The sequence below is a fragment of the Taeniopygia guttata genome, chromosome 21, assembly GCF_048771995.1.
Source record: "Taeniopygia guttata chromosome 21, bTaeGut7.mat, whole genome shotgun sequence".
NCBI lineage: Eukaryota > Metazoa > Chordata > Aves > Passeriformes > Estrildidae > Taeniopygia > Taeniopygia guttata.
Genome location: NC_133046.1, coordinates 7,343,593 through 7,367,786, shown reverse-complemented (window position 1 = coordinate 7,367,786; position 24,194 = coordinate 7,343,593). Strand labels below are relative to the sequence as shown.

General features: G+C 51.4%; 1 protein-coding gene across 1 annotated transcript in view; it reads left to right on the top strand.

The window, feature by feature from the left end:
• The first annotated feature begins 6,040 nt into the window (after nucleotides 1–6,040).
• EPHA8 (EPH receptor A8) overlaps nucleotides 6,041–24,194 on the top strand; it is a 52,950-nt gene continuing 34,796 nt past the window's right edge. The window contains exons 1-2 of the mRNA XM_030289291.4: nucleotides 6,041–6,162; nucleotides 18,494–18,558. Coding sequence (XP_030145151.2) covers nucleotides 6,078–6,162; nucleotides 18,494–18,558 — 150 coding nt within the window. The 5' untranslated portion in view covers nucleotides 6,041–6,077. The remainder of the gene's footprint in view (nucleotides 6,163–18,493; nucleotides 18,559–24,194) is intronic.

Genomic DNA, 24,194 nt, shown 5'->3' with positions numbered 1-24,194 from the left:
TCTTTGTTTTGTGAAGTGTCTTTGAAGTGGTTGGACTTGACTGTGTTGCACCTCTGCTTCTTCAGCCAGCAAAGCATCATTGGGCTGTTGGCAGAGAAATCCAAAGGCTGTCACAGTTCTGCCTGGGTGTCAGACCTGGAGTGTTGGCTGGAGCTCCTTCAAGGGCTCAGCTGGCCATGCCAGCGTTGCAGACAGGCTTGAGACCCTCTGCAGAGTACCCCAAACCCTCTGCTGTGGCCCTGTGGGCCCCAGCCCTGCTGTCGACCCATGGTGTAGCACTGCATGCTGTGGTGGGTCCCTCCAACATTGCCATAGCAATGTCCCCATTTGGGAAGCTGAGGGATGGTCTCTGAAGTCATTACAGCACTCTGTGTTCCCCAGAGTGGGGCAGAGGTGTGCCCCAGGCCTCCCTTCAGGCAGGGCACAGAAGCATATTTCTCCATGCTTGGAGATGTCTGGGGATCACCAGGACTCAATGCCAGATACATTTCGAGGGTGTAGCCCATTTCCTCACCATCCCTCAGATGATGCTTCCGCTTTGGGCCTGTTGGGGTGATTTCACTTGGTTTAAACTTCTGACTGCTCATCCCCATCTCCTCTTAGGACCAGACTGCCCTGCCAAGGCATGAGCTAACATCTCCTTTTGGGCAGCAGGAACATGGTGGGACTGAAACATAAAGGGATCCAACTCATGGTCCCCGGGAGACTCTTGCTGTACATCTCTGTACAGCCCTAGTCCCTAACAGCTCCAAAGCCACTGTGTGCCCATGTTAGACAGCAGAGACTAAGTTCCCCTTCAGCAAGACACAGAATAGGAAAGAAGGCAAGTGCAACCCTGGCGCTCTTGGATAAAAGGACTAATGCTGTTAATATCCAGCAATCAGAATTTCTTAGAGAGAGAACAGTGCTGCATCACCTTCTTCCTGCTCATCCCCTGCTTGTTTAATGAAAATCAGAGACAGCCCTTAAAGAGCTGCTTAGCATTTCAATACATTTAATATCCTCACTGATAAGGGAACGATGGATATTACCAAAAGACCTTTCTTAAACTCTCGCCTTCTGCAGCCGGTTATCCTGGCTTGTGTTTGTCTCAATTCCAGTTCCAAACTGTCTCTTTCAATGAGGAAAAATTATGAATTTTTTTTTTTTTACTATAAAGGATATTAATACACAGCGTTTCTGATAATGACAAGGAGAGACATGCCCAGCCTCCCCAGCCTTGACCTGAATTAATTGTGTGCTGATTGCTCAGCTGGCCAGCGGTTCTGACAGTCCTACCTCATCACGAGTGGTGCCAAGGGCTGGCCCTCTCTGCTGGCATTAATGGAACAACCTGGGCACCTGCTTGTGATAATGAGGAGGGAGCAGCACCCTCCACCTGGCTGTGCTGAAGGACTGGAGATCTTCAGCCATGGCATCTCATGGAAGGTCCTGGCTGGATGGCTGCTCTCCTGGGTAAGAGGCCAGGCAATGATGGGAATACTCGTGAGCCCCAGGGAGGACTGGGCAAGCAGGGAAGGCACCTGGTTGAAAAAGGATCTTGGCACACCAGGAAAAATACAACCCTAAAGCACTGGAAAGGGAAAAAAGCCTGTCAGCCTGCCCAGGAGGCAGGGAGGAGGTGAGATGTGGTCCCTGTGATCCTCAGCTTTGCAGCTGAGCAATCTGTCCCAGCCCTGACATAGCACAGGGAATTACAGCAGTTTAACACCCAGATTGCTCCCGGTGAGTAGTTGTACAGATGCAGATAACTTGTCAGCATGTTTATGTAGCAGATGCCAGTTTAAAGGGCTGTCCACAGGCATCCTTACATGGGGCACACAGGAGCTCCCTGAGAATTCCTGCTGACAGCTCAGGCTGGGGCACTAAATGCAAACTTTACTGGGGAATGCCACAGCCACCAGAAGTGTAGAGGGGGGATGTTCCACCTGCATGTGTCCAGCACCCTCCTCCTGTCCTGTGACCTCTGGGGCTCTGCCATAGAGCCAGAATGGAGGGCTCAGGGTAGGGGGGGAAGGCAGTAAGAATCTTACTTGTTGAACTTCAGGTTTTAAAGCTCCTTGGATTCAGGCCTGGTCAAGACAAGGATGGAGCATAGTTTAAGGCTATTTGGGTAGAGAAAGTCCCCCAGGAGTCCTGTCTCCCTACTGACAATGATCAGTGCTTTTCTGGGAGGATCCTGGACCTCTGTGCAGTGTTGCTACAACTCAGGAACATACACAGCTCGTCCTTATCCTTCTTCTGCAGACACATGATGAACAGGAAGAACACTGTGTTTGGGAGAGGGCACCCATGTCTCCTCCTCCTCGGAAAGGATGTACAGCAGGGGACAGAGGGATGAACAGGTGCCAGGGTTATGGCAACCTGCACTATGGCTCTGTCCCTGCCATGAGCCTCTCCTTCTCCACAGGGGTTGGAGCAGGGAGTCCTGGCTCTGCCTGTGACCCAGCACAGAGTGACATGGGCGTGGAGATAGTGCCATTCCCTTGATGACTGCCACCAGTGGTCCCTCCACTAGCCTTGACCCTAAGGCATGTGGCCCTGCAGAGTCTACAGGAGAGCAGAAGTGTCTCGACATAGTGCAGAAGTGCTGGAACACCAGAAACAGGGCTGCCCTCCTCAATCCAGGCAGAGATTTGCTCTTTCAGGGCTGCAGTGGGCAATCTCTGGGTGCAAAGCTGGATGCACAGGGCAACAACCACTCAGGTTTGAGCTACCGAGTTAACGAGGAGGCTCCCTGCTAAATGCACAGTGACCTGGGTGCTGCTAAAAGGGGGTAAACCCAGGCTTTCTTCCCTCCTTTGATCTGTCTGTCTGAGCTGTGCCCTCCTCTCTCTGCTGCATCTATAAATATCCTCCCCATCTCAGTGACAGCCAGGTGCAGGACCATGGCTGAGGGATGTGGCAAGAGACTCATCAAGGAGTGGAGGCAGCAGCAGCACTCAGCAAGAAGGGGGAGGCAGCTGGGTTCAGGCCAGAGATAGCTGAATGGGAGCCTGGGGAGGGCTGCAGGTGGGGAGAGGGACAGGGATCCTGGTGTGATGCCCTCCATGCTTCTGTTTTCTGGTCTGTTTGGGGTTCCTGGGATGCCTTGTGACCACCCCTTGTGGCTGCACATGGAGCCTAATATGGAAGGGGTCTGCATTACCAGCCAGGAGCATCCCGAAAGTGTTTGACCCTGTACCATCTTTAACACCTGTGACAGTGCCCAGCCTTGATGCACATGCTTGATTATGCACTCAAGGCGCATCCTGACCACAAAACCAAGTGACCAGGGAAACCAGAATACTTGCCTCCACAGCCCTTCTGTGCCAGTATGTGTGCACTGTGCTGTGGTACAGAGTTCACACTGACCCTGCTTCCTGCTGCACCCACCACTGCTTGCAGGCATCCCATTACACACCATCCCCTCTCCTCAGAGCTGACAGTATCTGAGAGGCCTCCCATTCCCTGGAAGGGATTTTGGGGCGTTTCTGGAGTGGTTGTGTCTTGGCTCCTGCAAAGCTGCTTTACAGCATGTAACAGTGCTCAGGCCTGCACAGCTTCTCTGCAGTCCTGGAGCACAGCAAATCCAAAACCTGTGGGAGACATACAATAGTTGGTGGCTGTTGGCACCTCTGCCAGATGCAGAGGACCCACAGTCCTGTCACACATGGAGCTGGGATGGCACCAGGGGACTGGAGAGCCCATGTGGGTAGCTGAGATGTATTGAAGATCTGCAGGGTTAGGGGCATGGCACTGTGAGTGGAACCACTCAGTGCTGGAAGGCCAAAGCTGGCTTCTGCCTCCCCAGAGCTTTTTCTAGAGTTTAGGACTGAGATCACAGAATCATAGAATTGTTTGTGTTGGAAGGGACCTTTAAAGACCATCTCGTTCCACCCCACATCCAACAGACCATGTTGCTCCCAGCCCAGCCTTGAACACTCCCAGGGATGGGGCAGCCACAGCTTCTCTGGGCACCCTGTGCCAGGGCCTCACCACCTTCACAGGGAGGAATTTCTTCCCAATATCCTATCAATCCCTGCCCTGTATGAGTGTGAAGCCATTTCCCCTTATCTTGTCACTCCATCCGTTGTCCAAAGTTCCTTTCCTGGAGCCCCTCTAGGCCCTGGAAGGGGCTCTAAGGACTCCTGAGAGCCTTCTCTTCTCCAGATGAACACCAGAGCTGGAGGCAGGTCTGCAGGAGGGTTTCACAAGAGCCAAGCAGACGATGCCTGGCTCTGCTTGGCACTGTGGGACAGAGAGCTGAAGGATCCAGCACTGAGCTGTGACAAGCCCTTTCAGCAAATGGAAATGTCTGGGTCGGAATAGCAACGTGAAAGCTGGCAGAAAATTTGCTTTCTCACCAGCTGCAGGGGTGCAACTACTGTGGCATCATCTGGGACTTCCTGGTAACTTGCTGTGATTCTGGAGACCATCAGCCCTGACCCCTTTGCTCCAAGGTCCACTGCAAAGTCCACTGTGTAGCTGTACCCGCTACCTAACAGCACCGCTCGGCCTCTGCCAGCTGCCTTGGGAATGTCTGGCATCTTCTGAGCCCCAGCTGTGTCCCTGCCTAAGCCGCTCTGCAAGCCCATCCCGTGATACTGCTGATGACAGGATCTCTTCAGCACTGTCTCTGGACTGACTGCTTCCCAGGCAGGCAGGGTAAAAAACCTGGAGGGACCCGAGGCTCTGTGCTGTTCCCAGGTCCTGGCGATGAGTGGTGCAGACAGGTCCCTGCAGGTACAGTCCTCATCCATTCTGAATGAGGAATTGTTACCACTCTGTGCTGGGAGTTGGGCAGGAAGCAGCTCTCAGTCCTCCATGCAGAAAGCTGCTGGTAGCACCGTGGGATGCCCCAGCATGGGGTCTAGCATCTCCAGAGAACATACAGGGTACACAGAGTGGAATGGGGGGTGTGTAACACCCTCTTTCCTTCCCTGTTCCCACTGAGCAAGTCTGGGATGAGCTTTTTCCAAGGGATGGCCTGACAATGGAAGAGATGCCTATCCTGCCCTGTGTGTCTTGCCCAGGGGTAGTTCCTGGGGCAGGGTAAAGCTGCAGTCACAATGCACTGGCCACGAGTACATGAAGGAGCAAATAAGTCACTGCACATGGTGTAGATGGGAGTCAGCATCTGTGGTTACCACGGGCAGGTATTAATGATTGTTCAGCATTTAGATGGGGAAGGAGTAGTGGCTGTAGGGGGTCTGTTGACAGATGTCAAGCGTTTAATGCTGAGCAAGGTGTTCACCTGGTTTGGCGATTCTGGTGGCTCCGAGCAAGAGGGAAGCAGAGGCTGTGTGAAGGATGCTTTGCATTTCCTAGGTAGCCCCAGTCCCCTGTCACAGGACGCCCTTGCCCAGTGCCCAGCCTTTCTGCCTTGGCACAACTGCTATCTTCCCAAACTGCTTTGGAAAGGGTTGACCCTCTGGCAGGTGACCAGCGTGGCAGTGAACAGGGCGCTGTGAGCCCTGGCTGTGCTGGCCCCTGATCCCACTGCCACAGGTCAGTTGTGAGCGGAGTCTCTCCCAGAACGACGTGGCATGGAAAGCATCGGGATGGGGGTGTCCCACCTGTCTCCTTCAGACATGCAAGCGGAGCAGTTTCAAGGGGTTTTCCTCTCCTTGCACATGGGTAGGGAGGGGTAACCCCATCCCCTTCACACCTGACCCCGACCGAGTGCGGAGCTCCCCGCAGCGCCGCAAGTTTGTCTCTCGCCGCGGCCAGCGAGAGCAGCGGAGCGGGATGGGGGCACAGGGCGCGGTGGGGATGCTGGAGCTCCCCGGGGGCGGGGGCGTGGGGGACAGCGGGGAGCGGGAGCCCGGTGCAGACGCTGGGTCTGGGTACAGCGAGCGCGAGTGGTGCGGGAAGGGGGGTTCGCTGCAGAGCCCACCCAGCCCATTGGCTTGCGAGCGGTGACGGGCAGGCTGCTCCCTCCCTGCTCGCCCGCCCGCGGGGCTGCGAGCAATGTGCGCAAAGTGCCTTTGCTTCAGCCGGCGAGTGCCGTAGCTCTGGGCAGAGTGGGCTCGCTCGCAGAGGTGCTGGGACAACCGAGGTGGCCCTGTCCTGCGCCTGGTGGCCCCCGCCGGACCATGGCATGGGCACCGGGGGATCTGACATCCTCGCTCTCCATCGTCATAGCCTTGGCTGCTTGCCTCTCGGCCACCACCAGCGAAGGTAGGAATCGGGGTGGCCCTGGAATGACGGGGCAGTGTTAGGGGCACCCGCGGGATCGCTGCGGCTCTTTGGATGTGTCCACATGGGCTTAGTCCTGCCGGGCTTTGCTTCTCTGTGCTCCCAGGGGAGAGCAGCTCCAGGATCCTGCTTGTCTGAGTTTGCTAATCCTGGAGCTTTTGCACCAGAGGCAAAACTTCGGAGCTGGTCAGGAGAACCTGACTCTGCAGCAATGCCGGCAGCTCTGCCTTCCTCCCGTGTCCGGGCTCTGCTGCAGCATGCAGGGGTGGCTGCAGAGAGGACAGGGACATCGGCACCAGCTCAGCCATGGCGATCCCCATCACCGGAGCTGGCAGCAGCGCAGGGCCATGCACGTTGGCCGAGCAGTGTGGGCTGTGATGGAGAGAGTGGGTGTGCACAGGAAGGTGTGCAGAGGATGAGGGGAGCTGGAAAGGGCATTCAGGTGGGAAACTTCTCGTGAGAGAAAGGGCTGGAAACTTCCGAAGTAGGAAGCAGGGATGTAGCTGAGGATTCTTCCCGACATCTTGGTGTCAGCCACGTCAGGCCTGCTGTCTCCAGCTGGCCACTCTACCCAGCTGCCGGCTGCCCTCATCCCCGGCCCTTGTCCGTGTCCCTACTCCAGTACCTCAGGCCCCCTTTGGTTTTGGCAGTGCTGCTCCTGCTCCTGCCACCCACCCGTTCGCCTGTCTTCCTCTCTGCTGGCAGCGGCGGCACGGCTGCTTCCCGGGTCTGCTGATCTTCATCGCCAGAGATCTGCTGTTGCCGCTCCCGAGCATGTCCTTGGCACTGGCAGCAGCATCCTTCCTCCCTTCTGCTGTGCTTGAGAGCCTCGGCCAGCACGGCACAGCCTCTCTAGCGAGCCCTGGGGCCGGTGTCCCTGCCCCATGGAGGTGATGGAGTCTCTCCCTTCTCCTGCCCCTGCATCTCTGCCATCCTTCCAGCACGCTGAGGCCCAAGGGCTGCCACCCCTGGGCCTCGTACACTTTGCAGCACCCTGCTGGGTTGGGTCCTTGTGCTTACCTGCCATCGTCCAACACCCACCAGCATTTTCCTCACTTTATTCCCAATTTCTAGCTATTTGCTGGTCCTAACCCTGTTTTCTGCCCAATACCTACCTCCTGGCCCTCTTCCTGCTCCTTTTCCCATCTGCTTTGCTGCCCACGCAGGGGGATGCATTGGGGTCTCACTGCGGGGGATGAGCTGTGAGGGTGCCGAATGGGGCCCCAGCACCCTGACACTCCCAGCCCTTGCTTGGTCTGTGCTCTGAGATGCAACAGCTGCACTTTGCCCCATGTCCTGGGCAGGGAGTGGTGCAGGATGCTGCCTGTGCAACGCCAGGCTCTCAGTGCTGCAGCCCCAGAAAGCCAAACAGCCCTGCCTGGACTTGGTGCACCCTGGGCACTGACAAGTGAGGCAAGGGCCTCCTTGCTGTACTCCACGGAGGAGATCGCTGGATGCTGATTTGGGCTTATGGTGTCTGCATGGACAGCCAGACGCTGGACTCTCTCCCAGTCTGCCCGTTGCCGGCTGGGAGAGACCTGGCTTTCCCACAAGACTTGTTGGAAAATAAAGCTATCTTTAATCACAGCCTTGGTCAGGAGGTTGCACAGGGCTGGGGATGCGCTGGGCTCTGGGGCAGACCAAGCAGGCTGGATATCAATTCGACCCGATAGGAGGCACTGAACGGCATCAAGAAAAGGTGTGGGAGCCTGCAGAAAGCTCGTGGTGCTCCATCCGCCGCGGCGATAATGCTCACGGCCCCGCGGATCCTGGGGTTCTGCTGTGCTCTGCCATGGGGCACTCGGTGCCAGCCGGGTCCCCAGCATGAGCAGTGGCACTGGGATGTGGCTGTGGGCTCTGCCAGTTCCCAGTGTCCCAGGTGCTCAATGGGCTGGGAGCGGTGTCCACGCCGACATCGGCTGTGGCGCCGGTGGTTGAGCGGGAGATGCTCGCTCTGGCATGGGACGGGACTGGAAATGTGGGAGATGCGGCAGAGTGGAGCCCAGCCTTGGTGCCTGCCACTCTGCAGTTATGCCAGGCTTGGCTGCCCCATGCCCAGAGCGTGTGGTGACTACAGGCACGGTGTCAGGGTGTAGTCTAGCAGCCCATCACCTCTGCCTGCTCCCACAGCCTCTCAGTGCCCTGCATTTCTGGCCATGCTCCCGAGCAAACCCAGTGCTGGTTTGGGAACTGCAAGGTAGAAAATTACAACCACAAAGCAAATTTCAGGCCATGGTGTGCTACACTCTGCATGCCTGTATTGGGAGGCAGTTGGTATATAAAAACATGTATTAACAAAAAAAAAGCTTCAACCCTAGTTTTTTTTTTCTTTCCAAGAGCTCCCAGTGCCTTTCTCTTTCCTGAAATATTTGTTCCAAGAAGTTTTAAGCTTATATTTTTTATTCCTTTCAGTCTTGTGTGCAGGCGTGCCCAAGAAATAGGAGGAAAAGGGAATCGCCATTCCATGGGAAATCCCCCATTTCAGCACGGCAGCCATTGCGAAATGCATTGAAAGCCAAAACTCAAATTTTTTTTAAAGAGGGGTAAAAATATGTGGGATGTGGAAGATTTTTATTTGGAGCACTGAAAAAAGAATTGTCTGAAATTATTAAATTGCTTTAGAGCATGGAGGTAGAAAAGGTAGAAAATTATTTTCAATATATATGATATTTTAGTATAAGATATTTTAATATAAGATATTTCAATAATATGAAGTATGAGACACTAAAAATTCTTACACTATTGCAGACTGAGTTGTGTAGGTGAAAATATTAAAGCAGGTATTTTATACTATAGCACAAATTGAAGTTAAATAGTAAAATATGAAATATCTTTGTTAAATTGAAAGAAAATCAGATGAGCAGAAATTATCACATTTGGAGCTTGAGTGGGGGGGGGGTAACAAAATTGTATTTTCTGTCAAAAAATAGCAGTTCAAATGCTGCTCCTGGGGGTCTGCTCCCTCCCAGGTGATGCCCCCAGCTCAGCTCTGCCCTCCGCCCGTGAGGCGACCTTCCTCCCCATCACAACATGGACACCATGGCCCACGGGTGAGCTTGGAGGGGTCCATGTGGAGACCTGGTGAAGCAAGGGAGGGAGATTTGGGGATATTTCCCCCAGCATTTTGGGGCTGAGGCAAACAGCAGGTGATGGGGATGGGGTGATGGACAGGGGAGGATGCTGAACCGAGGAGGGGATGCTCATCTTTTCCTTGTACCACAGTGATGGGGTTTCGTTCCTCCACTCAACAGGGATGGGGTGCGGGAAAGCACCAGAATCCTTGGGAAAACCCAGCCGCTTGCTGCGCTGCTGAAACGGGGGCCACAGGAAGGGTTCATGGGGGTCTCCCCTGCTAATCTGTCATTGTAATCTCATTAATTGCCCCTCTGCTCAAACAGAAAAAAGGTAAAAACTAATCTGCATGTTTATTCAATGCTTCTTTCCTACTTCTCTGCAGCAATGCCGAAGTTGGGGCTGCGGGAAAAGCAAGACATTGAAAGGGAGAGGAAATCGCCTTTTCCGTTTTAAAAAGGCTGTGGGGGTGTGTTCCTCTCTGAGGATAGGAAACAAGAGTGTTTAAGCTTATGGACTTTTGGTTGATGGGGAATGGAGAAGCATTGGTTTAAAATAGGGAGCTGGTTCAGGCTACATTAGTAAAAAAAAAATCTGGGGGTGTTTAATTTTTTGATTGCTCCCAAAATGCTGATATAAAGCAAATATTTGCATAATTTTAGGTAGGCTTACAGGGATATGTTTCTGGTGCCATCTTCATTTCCATCCCTCTTATATTAATAGCTTATAAAACTTCTGGAAAATCAACCTCCAAAATTTGCAGAAAAATAACACACCTGTGCACAAAACACACCTACTTTGGCAGGTTTTTTCATTCTCCTTGAATTCTCGTTTCCTGAAATTGCAAGGGGTTGTTTCGAGTGACAATAAATGAGCACCCATTTTCGTGATGGTGGAAATGGATCTGATGAAACCAAATTTAAGTACAACTGAAAACCTGATGAATTGCTTCAGGGAGGAAAAAATTCCTATTTTTTCAATTGCTGAAAGGTGGTTAGCAAAATATTTTACTCAAAAAACCCTCAACAAACCAGCAGCGAACCCCAGCCCCCCAAAGATGCTCAGGAAGGGTGGAAGCTCATCCCACACATGCTGGCGTCAGTGCTGGGTCCCGGCAGACCTGGGGAGCGCTGGTTTTACGGAGACATCCCGTCACCTCCGCTCTTTGTTCTGCTCGGGTCCTTGTTTTGCCTGTCCCTGCTGGCCTCACTGGCAGTCTTTGGTGCTGCCTTTATCTCCAGGGGCACATCCATTCATATGATAACTCTATTCATACCCTGACAGTTTTTGATAGTTCATTCTTCTAACCCAGCCTGTTTGCCTGGCCAACACTCAAAATGATTCCTCTGTCACAGAGGCGATTAACCCCTTCAGCCTTACCAATCTCAAAGGGAGTAGTCGGATAATGTGGAACTGGTGGCACTGGTATTACCTTCAAAATGAAGCAACCCCCCCCGTCCTGCCCATGTCGATGAGCAATACTCAGTATCATAAACAAAAGTGTAAAGGATGTAACTCCTTAATGGATCAGATCCAGGTATGCCAATAAAGCCTAATGAAGTGTGTTTGGGCCAGGGATAGTGGCCAGAAAAATATTCACCATTTATCTGAAAACATCGGCAAAGGCAGTACTGCTTTTAATAATCCCTTCCAAGGGCTCATCAGCCCCAGCCTTTAAAAATCAGGCCCTTCTTTCCCTAATACAAATTTCCCTGGTTTCACCTTCCAGCCATTTGTTCTTGTTAGGCTTTTCCTGCAGGATTAAAGAGCCCATATTTTTCAGCTGTGAAAGTGGTAAACTCAACCTGTGCACCTCGCAGCCCTTGTGGGCACGAGCAAATTGGGCTCTGCAGGTTCCCTTCTGTAATTTTTCTTTACCTCCAGCCCTGGTTATCCTGGTTGCACCTGTGGTATCTGCTGTTCTAGGTCCAGTTTCTCATATTTAAAATGCTTATTTAACCACATTAGTGAGAGGCAACAGTGCTGGCTGCAGCTGGATAGATAAATCCATCCCAGCTCCCTCCCAGCATCAATGATGCCACAAGTTCCACAGTTTTTCCTTGAATGAAATACCTTCTGTGTTATGCACCTTCCATGCAAGTATTAAGGACTTCTATGATATTTAATTACCAGTGGTATGAGATATTCAGCCTGTCCCCTCCAAGGCAGTTAGTATTGGTATTTTTGTCTGTGAAAATGTTCCATTTTAGAAAGCTATTTTTAAGAGAGCAAAGGCAAAAACCTTTAAAAGAAATTATCCTTCTTTAAAAATGTCACCGGGGTACAAACAGCGCAGCACAGTTTAGGGTGGCCAACTGGTGTGAGAGCAAAGATGTCTTCAGAGAAATTAGGGAAAAAGCATATGACAGACTGAAAAACTGCCATGCAAAGACCCTCCAGATAATCCAGGTAAGCGAGCACATTTGTAAAACCCACGTTTCCCCAGTGAGGACTCCAGAGAGGATAACACTCAAAGCTTTACCAGGACTGCAGGGACGCAGGGATTGGAGGGAAGGGCAGAATGGCATCTTCAGGGTGCTGCAAGGTTTGCCCTGGCTCTGACACAGGCACAGATCTCCAGTGCCAAGTTTGCCTGAGTCACGGTGGGTGGCAAGGGAAGTGGCAGTATGGGATAAGAAATCTTCCAAATCCCAAACAGGCAGGACATAACCGAGCGGGCATGCAGCTTATGTGTGAGGAGTGAGATAGTCTGGCAAAAGTACTCGGGACAGCATTAGCAGCTTACCTGGCATGAGCTTCAGTATCCAAAAAAATGCAGCAGAGGTTGGAAACCTCAATGACAAAAGCTGAAAATGCATTTGTGTCAATTTTATTATACCCAACAGATGTGAGAAAAGAGAACAGGGAGTCAGGACTAGTGTGAGGACACTGGGACAAACCCCTCTGGACACAGCTCCACTGTCTTGGAATCTGTACCACAGAGGTGTTGCTGATGCAAGCAGAAGATATTTATTTTGTGTTAGAAAACTCCTGTGTAATTTTTTAAAGCTGTCACGATATTGCATTAGTGGTACCATGAGGTGTTTAGGCTGGTCCCTGTACCTGAACTGCAGCTAAGAGGGAAGGCCCCATTTGGCTGCAGGTTCATTGCCTCAGGCTTCTTTGAGGACAGTGGTCAGGAATGCCAGGAACCAGCCTTTGGTGGTGTGGGAGTTGAATAGGTCTGTTCTCACAGGGCTTTAGGCAGATGAGATATCAAGGGGTGGCTGTGCCAGGCACGGGCTCCTCTCTGCTGATGGACACGGCTGTGTCATTGTGCTGTCCCTCGGGCTGGGGACGCTGTAGTAGAAAAGACATGTGCAACTCCCAGATGGCCAAATCCAGACCTGGGGGCACCAATTGTGCCTCCTCCAGGGCCACAGGCACCCCAGTGCACCTTCCCCAGCCCCACTACAGTCTTGCTTCTTCCCCTGCTCACATTGGATGTTTCCATGGAACTTCTTGAATCCCTGACCTTTTTCACCCCCCATCCCCAGGGCCTTCCCACCTCCTCCTCTGGCTTCTGCCCTGAATTACAACAAGCCCAGTCACCCCTAAAGCCTGAAATAGTTCCTTTCCCACTGGCTCCGGGACCAGGGACATGGAAGTGTGGGCTCACCTTTACTGGGAGCGCTGTCCAGCCCCACACACTCATCCTTGAGCCCTGGGAACGGCCTGGGGGGTTCTGACATTTCCAGTTTCAGCTTGCACTGGAACCAATGAGTGCTGCACACCTGTACTGGGGATTGGTGCGCACCAGTGCCGGGGGATACACCAGTACCAGGACTGCACACCTGGCCTGGCCATGCACACCAGTGCTGCAACACCCTGCCCAGTGCTGGGTAGTGGGTTTGATTCGGGTCTCCTACACCAGCACACCCAGTTCTCCCTCTCTGTCCCCCTGCACACAAGCATTTGGAGTCTCAAAGCAGGCAGGATACATGACCATTTTACATCTCTATTTTCTCACCTGTAGTTTTGAGAGGGAACATCTTTTTGTTGTTTGGCTTTTGATGTGCTTTTTAATTTTTTTTTTTCTGGGAAGAAAAACCCTGCCCTATAATTTCAAGGTTTTTAGCCTTAGAAATACTTTATTCAGGGTGTTTTGTTTTGTTTTGTTTCATTTTTTGCATCATTTCACAACACCTCAGTCTTACCACAGGTAGGTAATGTGCTCTTGCACTGCACATTATCTTACATGATATCATGCAGGGGTTGGAAGGATCAGGTTGATAATTTTATTTTTAAAACCTGAACGGAGGCTTTTTGTTAGCACTGATTGAACAAACAAGCTTTCTTCCTACATCAAAGTATCTCCTGCTCTGGGTATAGTGAAAAGGGGTGACCCTCCGGGCAATCCTTATGGGCATTGCCGCTCCTGATGCATTGCAAAATGATATAAAATTAAATGCAGAAAGTTCACAGCAACAATCTGGAGGTCTGAGAAGAAATCTTTAAATGGGAATTAGGGCACAGCCAAAAAGCAGCACTGCTTTCATTTGAAAATGTTTCTTTTTAGCTTGGTTTTTCTTTTTGGTTTTTTGGTGTTTGGTTTTTTTGGTTTTTTCCCTTTGGTTTGTTTGGTATTTTTCTTCTTTTATTTTTTGCCTTTTTTTTTTTTTTTGTTTGTTTTATTTTGTTTTGATTTGTTTTCTACCCTGCTTCTGGCATTTCCAGAAGTGTAGAAATCCAAAATTCCTGCCAGATTTGATGATATTTCCTGGATCTACCTGCACTGCTTTTCTAAAGTCCTTCTCTGGGCAGGTGAGGCTGGTGGTTGCTGAGGGTAGCCCATCCCCACTGTGTTATTAGTACGTGCAGCCCTGTGGTTGAGCAGCTGCTGGACAAATCCTGACTGGATCTGACAGAGCAGCAACCCATTGCTGACTGGGATCTGTGGGGAACATCCCTGCACACAGCTCCTGAAAGGGGAGAGCTGACCTGCCCTTTAGGCACGCTGCTCCTCCCTCTGAGTCCTACCCGTTGGCCTCATGTGTTGCAGAATAAATGGCTATTTTTCATTCCTTAAAGATAAATACTGTCCCAGGGATCAGGAGGCTGAAAGTGAAGCTTCCCATCCTGTCCTCTTGCCATGTTCCAAGGCCAGTAAAACTTGACTTCGTGTCTCAGCTTTGGAAAGGTCACGGCTGCCTATTCAGCCGGCCCTTGCATTGAACGGTGGGACACAAATAGCTGACCCACCCTGGCCCCACCTGCCCCTTCAAAGTTCTGCCCCAGATTACAGGAAATGAATGCCCCTGCCTCTTGTTCCCCTCCTGTGAGGAAGCCTCCTGCTGCCCCTTTCCCAGACTCTCTCCCCACTGCGGATAACCCTCCCTGTGTCATTCCCCCATGCAGAGGGGCCGGGCTGTGGGGTCGGTGTGGGCTGTGCAGACCTGCTTGGAGTTGTGGAGCTGAGCTTGCTGCTCTTTGGGTAGTGGGGAGCAGCCAAGCTGCGCTGGTAAGAATTTAATTATCAATGCAAAAGGCATTGTTGCATGGGGGTGGGGGGGAGCCTTGCTGTGAATCTTGGGAGGCCTTTGAAGTTGTGATGGAGAGGAACTGAAGCCCAAGGGAACAGGGCTGCTCCCACTGACCCTTCCTCCCCACACCTGCGCTACAAAGCCCCTGCCTAAGAGGGAGATGGTGGAGTAATTAGAGGGAGGACCACAGTGGCTTAACAATTAGTGAGGGTGCTCAGAGCCCTCTTTGGTCCCCCACTGTTCTTCCAGAGGCTGGGACTCAGTGCATCCACCAGTGTGTTACTCCCAGGCTTGTTCCACCACCCCACCATGAACCCGGGTGGGCTGAGGATGCACAAGCTCCCCTAGATACCATGAGCCCATTCCTGAGCCCAGGATGCTTGGATGTGAGCCCCCAGTGTGCTCCTACATCTGTTTGTAGGGATGCAATACATCCCTGCAGGAGCTGTGGCCACCAGCAAAAGTGTTGGGAAGGGTATCTAAGCACTCACTCTTTACAGATTATATAGATATAGATATATATGATACAGATATAAATATAGATATTGATATAAATATATATACGATAGAGATATATAGATATCGATATATGACAAGAGATATATGGTCCCAAGTAAAATACACATCCTCTAGATTCTAGGCCCTGTCTCAGCTCCCTCACTCATCTCAAGTAGGACATAGAATTTGATAGATATGGGTATGGAAATGGATACAGATATAGATTCAAAAATAGAGATATAGGTATAAATACAATATTTATACATACATCATATACTGAATCACACACTTTGACTCCTGCCTAGTCTGTATCTATGAGGCTGCAATGTTCACTACTCATGCACCATTGCACAATGCAACTTTATGCAGCGTGAGGGTCTGCCTTACGTGAGGCTCTGTTTGCACACCCCAGTTGTGCTGGGAAACGACCTGTTCGCTCCTAGGTGCTTACATTTGAACAGGCAATCAGGCTTGACAGCTTTTCCACCAGGGCGAGAATTTCCCCTGACACCTCCTGGTGTTTTGGCTCAATACGCTGAGGCAAGGCCAAGGCACAGAATAGGGAAACGACAAAATGGTGCTAAGGAAAACAAAATGGAGCTCACAGTTTGAGACTGATATGTGCAGACAGTCCATAGCATCAAAGAGAATTGCCCAGCTGTAGGAGAGAGGTCTCCCAAACCGGCACATTTTCTGAAGAAATGTTTGAGCTGAAAGGGGTCCTTTGTGGCGGTCTTGCTCACCCTGTGGCTTCGAAGGCGGGCTCTGAGCATCACCCCTGGAGAAGCAGTGCAGTCGAGAGCTCCCTGCACGGGGCTGAACAGGCACTTGTCACATGAGGCGTGGCAGGTTCCCCTCGGAGCTGAGCAGTAACCTGGGCCGTGCCCGGTTGGGTTTTGGGAGAGGGTTGGTGTCCCCATATCAGAGCATGCAGCAGTGCTGCTGGATGGACACGGGGATCCCCAAGCGCGTGTGCTACACCATGAGTTAACAGGCGCTCTCGGACACACAATGCCTTTGTGTTTGTGCAGTGCCTGCTCTGTGGGCTTAAAATGCAACGCTCTGTGCACTTGGCTGAAGTGAGGGAATAAAAGAAACTTATTCCTCTTCCTGCAAAGAGGAATCTGGCCATGGGTGGCATACAAGCTGGCATAGGTTGTCTGGGAACCAAAGCAACTGAAAGGAGAAGACTCCTTCAGGTCATGACAACATCTCTGTGAGATTGGGTGATGACTACACAGTGAGGTTGGTGGGATGGGGTGCAGCAAGCTGTCTCCAGGTCCCACACATTGTTGGCAGACAAGTCGGGGGTACAGCCCATTATGTGCTCTCAGTATCATTCCTCATAACGCGATGCTCCCGTCGGACCCCAGTTCATGCAGGCTCCTCCTGCTGCCCACAGAGCAGTGGGAGGCAGCCACATCCATTGCTGAGAATCCCAGCGTGGGAAAGAGGGTGCAGAGACCACGGTGGGGGGGACAGAGGGTCTGCGAAAGCTCTCCCCTCCCTGCAACCTTCCTGCTGAGGGTCACCGGGACTGTGATCCTGCACTGTGAACAGGGAAACTCCCAAGCCTGGGCTCCTGCTGGGTGAATTACCCAGGGAAAATAGGCAGAAAATCTTCAGATTAACAATAACAAATAAAAATGGATTTGAGATCTCCAAGGTAATTACTCTGTGCTGAGGGCAAGGGGCCTCTTTAGCAGTGGGAGCAGTGTCATGCAGGGAGTGGAGGGGCTTGGCCTGCTGTTGGGCCAATGGAACCACACAAGAAACCCTGGAAATTCTTTCAAATTGTTCTGCTAACATTAATAAATGCCTCAAAAGCTCCTAATCTGCTCTGTCAGGAGCATGACGTCCGGGTGTTTCACAGCCAGCTCACGTCTCTGCTCCTCTCTCCTCCCCTCTCCTTCCCTGCCTGGTAATAGTAAATGAAAGTGGCACCCGTTCCCCAGGCTACAGGGACCAGCTTCATGCTGAGCCCAGGCTCTGCCAGGACTGGAGCCGCTGTCCTGATATGCCCTGTCCCTGCTGTGACAAGCTGGTCCTGGCAACAAGACCACCATCCCTCCTGAGCCCAGGGACCAGCCCAGCCCTGGTGCTGCAGAGGGATGCTGTGACAAGGTGCCTCCAGGTCCAGTTTGGTGTTCCTCAAGGGTGAGGAGACACAGCCAGCAAGGATGAAGCCTCCTGAGGCATTGACCTTGGACGATAAAGGGAATGGGGAAAGCTGGAGGCACTGGGGGTCCCTGTGGGATCCTGGTGCTCTGGGGGGATGTTGAAGCATCAGGGTCCTGGTGCCCACTACACTCGTTCCCAAGAGTCAAGGCACCTTGCTGGCAGCCTCCTCCAAGCCTCCATCCCTCTGGATCTGCACCATGGATCTGGGGCTTGGGCTCCTTCCCCAGGTGCTGAGAAACTCAGGGTTATCTGGCAAGGCAAAACTCTCCACTGCCTGATGCTGTGGGATGTGGGTGTGGGGCTCAGATGGCTCAGAGGCAGCAGTGCCATGGCATCTTGCTTTCCTCCACTGCTGCCAGTGCACAGGTTTCCACAGGAAGCTTCTGAGCACATTGGAAGGCATCCTCACCTCTCCCCCCACGCAATCTGCTCCCCTTTTCCTGCGGTCTGCCTCTGTCTCCTCTTTAAGCTGGACTCCTGGTGGTGGCAGGGATTTGGAGGGGTTGGCTTTGATGGACTTCTCCAGTGGGGTGTCAGCCAGGACCATGGGGAGTCTCTCTGTGCTGGAGCTGGGCACTGCAGTGCGCAATTACAGCAGCTGCTGGAGTGCAGACTTCAAACCAGTGATGCTGAGAGGGAGCTGAGCCTAAAGGGCTTCCAGAGGAGAAGTGTCCAGCCGAGGAATGATGCTCCAGTTGCATCAGTCTTGGCCCACAGTGGGACTGGTGGACAACCTGATGCTGAGAGTTTGTTTCCATAACCCTTCCTTGCTTTGCGTTCCCTCCAACCTGCTGTTTGCAGCTTCCTCTCCTCCAAAAGGTCACGCTGCTCTCAGTGCTGGGGCCAGGACTCAACTCTATCCTGAACCACCAGCTCTGGAGAGCATCACTTGCTGCCATCCCCAAACTCCATACCTGCCTCATATCCAGAAAGACAGTCCCTGAAGAAAGATTGATGGGTGGGAGGCATTTTCAAGGAAGTGGCAAGTGAAGAGGGATTGTTTATGGTGTGTCTGTTCCTCACTCCTTGGGGATGGGGACAAAGCTTTCTAATACAGCTTTTGCTCCTGTGTTTTCCAGTGAACTTGCTAGACACGTCAACAATCCTGGGAGACTGGGGCTGGATGACTTATCCCTCACATGGGGTAAGTATGAAGTGACAGCGGCAGAGGGGGACCCCAGTGGGATGGGTCACCATGGGTCATTGTAGGGATGAGGAGGGAATGGACATCTCAGCCCCGGGTCAGTGCTGATGAGGCAAACAGACCAGTCTGTTGGGAAAATGCCAGCCTGATAGACTGGCAGAGGGATACAGCTGTTTTGGAAATGCCATTTAACCCTCCATGTCCCCTGGTAGGGACCAGGCTGTCACCAGGTCCTGAACATTGAAGGGACTCAAGAGCTGGGACATGCTAAGAAGTGTCTCATTCCTCACTGCACTAGGTGAGCATCAGGGAGAACAGCCCCAAATGACCAGGAAGCTCCCAACCACTTGGAATCCAAGGAATTTCTGTGAGAACTGGGCAAGAGGGGCAGGGGAACCTCCCCTGTGGATCGCATCTTACAGGAATGGGAGTGCAAACCCACAGCCCTGTGGTGTGTCCAGGAGAGATGACCCCCACGTGAGCCTGCCATCTCCACTGGCTGGATCCTTGCTACGTGCTCTCTTCAGTTGCATTTCCATGCCCAGGGTTTCCTGACACAGTAGCTTTCTGGAAATAGTGAGTTTCAGATGTCAGGGTGACCTGGCTGGAAGGATTTTGCTCATTCATTTAGCTCAATCCCATAAATACCCACAGGACCAACTGCAAGGCACAGTGGGGCTTTCTGCAGGCACAAAATGTGCAAAATTGGGGTGCCTACCTGGCTGTTGCTGCTGTGTTGATTTTTCATGTCCATTCTTTTTATCCTCTCTCTGAACTAAATGGTCCTAATCTTTTCAATTCCACCTCCCACAGAAATCTTCCCAGGCCTCTAATAATTTTCATTGATCTGTTGCTTGAGACTTTCAGTCCCCGCACTGCTTGAGCAGGAGTGATCAGAACTGTGAATTCATAATAATACCAATGATCAAATTTCTATCAGACTTTATCATATATGTAAATATATTAAATTGTTAATTCTAATTTTAGCAGTTGTTGCAATGATGAGTATCCTGAGAATGTAAGAGATTTAGAGGAACAAGGTCAGAGGGGACTGTGGAACTAATGTGATGTGATCTCCTGCATAAACACAGGCCTTCAGACCTGTTAATTCAGCTCTCAGAGCAGCCCAGCTTTGAGGAAAAAACATCCTTGGCTGCAAAATTGCTGGTGCTGGTAAATCCTCCAGGTCCTGTGGTGATGCTGTTAACGTGCCCCTGTTAAAAACCGATCGCTACGAGGGTTTGCCTGCCTCTGGTCTCCAGCCAGGGGACCTTCTTCTGCCTCTGCCTGGATGAGGCAGATGCTGTCCTCCTCATGGCTGCCTTTGGCTGTCACTAATCAGCTGTCATCTCATCCCAGCCCTCCTGCCAGATTGTGTCATCCTGGAGGAGCTTTCTCACACATTCGGGGCTTCCTCTGCTCCCCTGCAAGGGAGAATGTTTCTGGGATCTTGCACTCCCAAAGCAGACAAAAGGATTGAGCCTACAGGAGCCTCATTCTCACCGCATCAGGGACTTCCATGGCCAGCCTAGGTGCAGCATCCTGTGCTGGACATTGACAAATCCAGGGATGAATCCAGAACCCCAGCCCATTTGGATTGTCAGCTGTGACTGTCAGGTCAGGGGCTGGGGCTGAGTCTCAGGGCTCTCTACAGCAGATGCCCAGCAGTCCTTCACCAGCAGCTCTTGAACACAAGTACATCTGAATTCTCCATCTTATTGGTGATGTTTATTAAAAATAAATAATAATACAATGAATAATCTATATAATAAATTAAATAATATATAATAAGTTAAATAAAACAGTAAGTAAAATTTTTAAAAAGTAAATAATAAATATAACAAAGAATAAAACAAAATTATAATACTCTATGCCAAAAACATAAAAGAAAACCAAAAAGGCTCACAACATTAAGTGCTGTGTAACACCCAACACCAGAGCCACCTCTTGGCCATGCTGCTGAGTCCTACAGGACCTTAGTCAGTCGTGGGGTAACCCCACGGTGCACATACCCTGTGCTTTTGCCCAAATTGTGGCCCTGTTACCAGTAGGATAATCACATACCTGTGTAGAAACTGTTTTGAATACCCTCAACTTTGCATATCTTTTTTCCAGCTGGATGTTTTAATGGCTCCTTTAAACACTTGTCTGGACCATGGCTCTTCCTCCCTGGGCCACTAATCCGGAAAACGCATCTCATTCCTTTACCTCCCTACTGGTCCTTCACCTCCAGGTCCTTTCTGAGTAGGGAATTTGCCCTCAGATCTGTTTGCTGTCACCAGGAGATGCATTAGGATGCTGGTGTCTCAGGAAAGCTGGGGTAGAATACTTGCTGTCAGTGCCAATGCCTTGGCTCTGAGCAGATGCCTCCCAAGCAGCCCCTACAGTGCAGTTCAGGCTTAGGTGGGGGAAATCTGTTGTGACCCCTGCACTAAGAAAGGAACTGAGGAACTGCACTAAGAAAGGAACTCCCTTTGCTGGTCACCATTGGTGCCCAGTGCTTTGGGTGCCCCTGGGGCTGTTCCTGCCCACTGCCTCGTGCCGTAGCTTTGGAAGGCCTGGGCTGGGCTTGTATAGAGACACTGTACTGTGAAGCCAGATTTTCATTGAGGTAGTTTATTTTTGCTGCCTTTTCCTTAATTTAGGTATTCTAGCTGAAAGACTGGTGGCAGTTCGCCCACCTCCACCCATCCCTGCTACCTGCCAGCTGTCCTGCCTGGACCACAGTGCAGGATTTCCCCACAGCGTGTCTGCCCCATCTGTGGGACAGCATCCTCCTGCCAAGGGACAGCATTGCTGGCTGAAGTCATGTTTGTTTTGCTTTACCCACATCTCCATTCTCCCCAGGGCCACCACATGGGTGACAGACAGCAGGAGATGGGTAGCTCTGCCTGGGCCTTTTCATGGCACTAAGCAGCACAGAGCCTTGATCCCCAGCCTGAGAAGCTTCAGAAGGGGACTTGTGTCTGCTAGCTCACTGCCTAGTGCCCTATGCCCTGCCCTTGGGGCACGTGCAGGTCCTGTCACACCTGGAGGAAAGGCAGCAGCTTCAGAGGCTTCTTCCTCTGACTGGGAGACCCCAGAGCTGCCTGCACAGCCAGGGCAAAACCGGATGGGTACCACTTGCAAAGTCCTGATGTTTTCATCACACTTGTGGGCAAGGTGAACTGGCCTCACTGGAAGGCCACTTCCCTCTCTTTGGGAAGTTTACTTCCCTCTCTCTCATGGGTTTTGCATGGCCAGTGAGAGCAGAGGAGCAGGAGCTGGAGCAATGGGCACAGTGAGGGTCAGCAGTGCCGTGGGCCCTGGGGAATGTCAGGCCATCAGGGAGCCATGCCTGTCCTGTTTTGACATTTTCTCTTGACAGACAATTAACTGAGGGGTAATTGGCTGTAATTGCTGCTCAGGGGTTTAATTGCATCCCCCCCCTCACCTCCACCCCAGAGACACGTGCAGGAAGCAGAAGGGTCACTGGGAGCATCCCTGTCCCGCAGGCTGCAGTTCCTCTCAATTATAACTTCAAAGGGCTCCCAGGAGCTTTGCAGCTCGCTCCTTTCCCAGAACAATTCCCTTTGCATTGAAAATTAAACTCTTATAGTGTGGTCAACTGCTTCACTCACCATGCCTCCTGTATTCCAGCTCTCCCCAGCAAAATGCCCCAGTGCCCCAGTGCCCTTCTCTCCCTTCTCCTTGCTTGGCACGTGCCCTGCTGGATCAGAGGGAGCCTGATCGGCCCCTTTGCAAATTGCCTTTCTACTGACTAATTAAAACACTGATGAGATAAGTCAACATATTATTAATAATTATTGTATCGTCTACTTTGATTTACAAAGTCAAACAGGAAATGATTTTGTACAGACACAGGGTATCTAAGGAGCTTGAATGATGCCTTGCAAAAGCTAATTAGAATGGGAGCATCTTGAGTGCTGGAGGAAGGCCCCCCATGCTGCCCATGACCTCCCCATCCACGCCCACCAGCATCTTCTGTGCTGGCCCCACAGTTTCCCTCTTGCTGCAGGGCATGGGGTCAGCCCAGAGAGGTACTGGGCATTGCCACCCAGGCAGCTGCCCCAACATCTGTCACAGAGTCATGGACTGTCCTGAGCTGGAAGGAGTCACAAGGATCATCAAGTCCAACTCCTGGCCCTGTACAATCCCAGCAATCCCACCTGGCATGCTCCATGTTGGCTTTATTGGTGGGAATCAGGAAAGAACTTAGAGGAGTTTGGAGCTCACCATCCCTGCCCCTTTGCTCCTCAGAAAGGGATGTATCCTGAAATCCCTGGGCACACTTAGCCAAGGGTGCTCCTCCTTCATCCTACAGTACCCAGCACTGTCAGAAAGGCACCAGATCTGCTGGAACCCCCAGCTGAAAGCACAGACACAGCCGCGGGATGGTCTCCCAGCAGTATTTCGGCATTAAGAATGGGGATTTCAGCCCTGGGACTGAGCTATTTGCATAGCCATGCCTGCACACCAGGGGACTTTTTTTGCATGGGTCTGATCCTGCAGCCAACAGCCAGTCCATGGCTGGCATGAGCCTCATTTGTAATGGAGCAGGGTCTCCCTCTGCCCCAAGCCCACTCCTTAAAATCCCATCCCCAGTCTGAGCTGTGCTGTTTTTTTTATTCTACCCCCCTTCAAGTTCATCTCTTCTTCTCAGAGCACCAAGAGATATGGGGGCTTTCCCATGTGCCTAGGCCATGTCTCTGCTCTCTCTCACTTTGATGTCCCTGTTGTATTTCTTGGTTTTCTCTTCCAAGCTGGAGCCTCTAGCTGGATCCAGCAAGTTACAGCTCAAGCTGTGGTGAAATTAATTTTCTTTGGAAAAAAAAAAAAAAAAAAAAAAAAAAGTGTAGGAATTGAACACTGGAAAATAAAGATTTAGACTGATAATTGAGATAAAAGCTCATCTCCTAGTGCTTGTTCAGTAAATCCTGGGTTATTGCTAATTCCCCAGATGCTGGTCACTACCAGTAGTTAATCACCTGCAGTGAAGCTCAGGGTAGTTAACTGCCTGAAAAATCCCTCCTTAGCCACAGCAGTGACTGATTTCATGGGGATTATCTCCATTAAGGCCTCCCATCTAATGATTTATAGCTTCAATAACAGCCTTCTCTTTTTTTCCTCTCCCAGTGACAATGGTGTGAAGAGGTGACATGGCATGCTGGGAAGGAAAATGCTGGATGTTTCAGTGGCCACAAAAGCTTTGCTATGCCAGGCAGACCTGGCATCCCTCCTGGAAGCTGCCCCAGGGCTGGGAACACTCATTCCTTTGCACTGTAAGGATGGTGGGAGGCAGAGCTGCTGCCCCAGGGGGACACAGTCTCTCCTCTGCTCCTCCTCCTTCTCCTCTGCTGTGCCACACAAGCCCTGGGAGACTTATAAGACCTTACTCAGCTGCCCAGATATCTGCTGTTTGCATCTCTTGCCTTTCATAATCTGGCAAATATTTTATAACTGGTGTTGACTTTAATTTAAACTATTAGGCAAACTCCTGAATGCAGATGCAATCACATCATCCCCCAGTGTGTGAGCTCACCACGTTAATTATGATGTCCTCATTTCCATCTCGCTGGGGGGATCTTTTCACACTGGTGGGGCCAAGCTGAGCTTTGGTTCATAAAACCACTTCA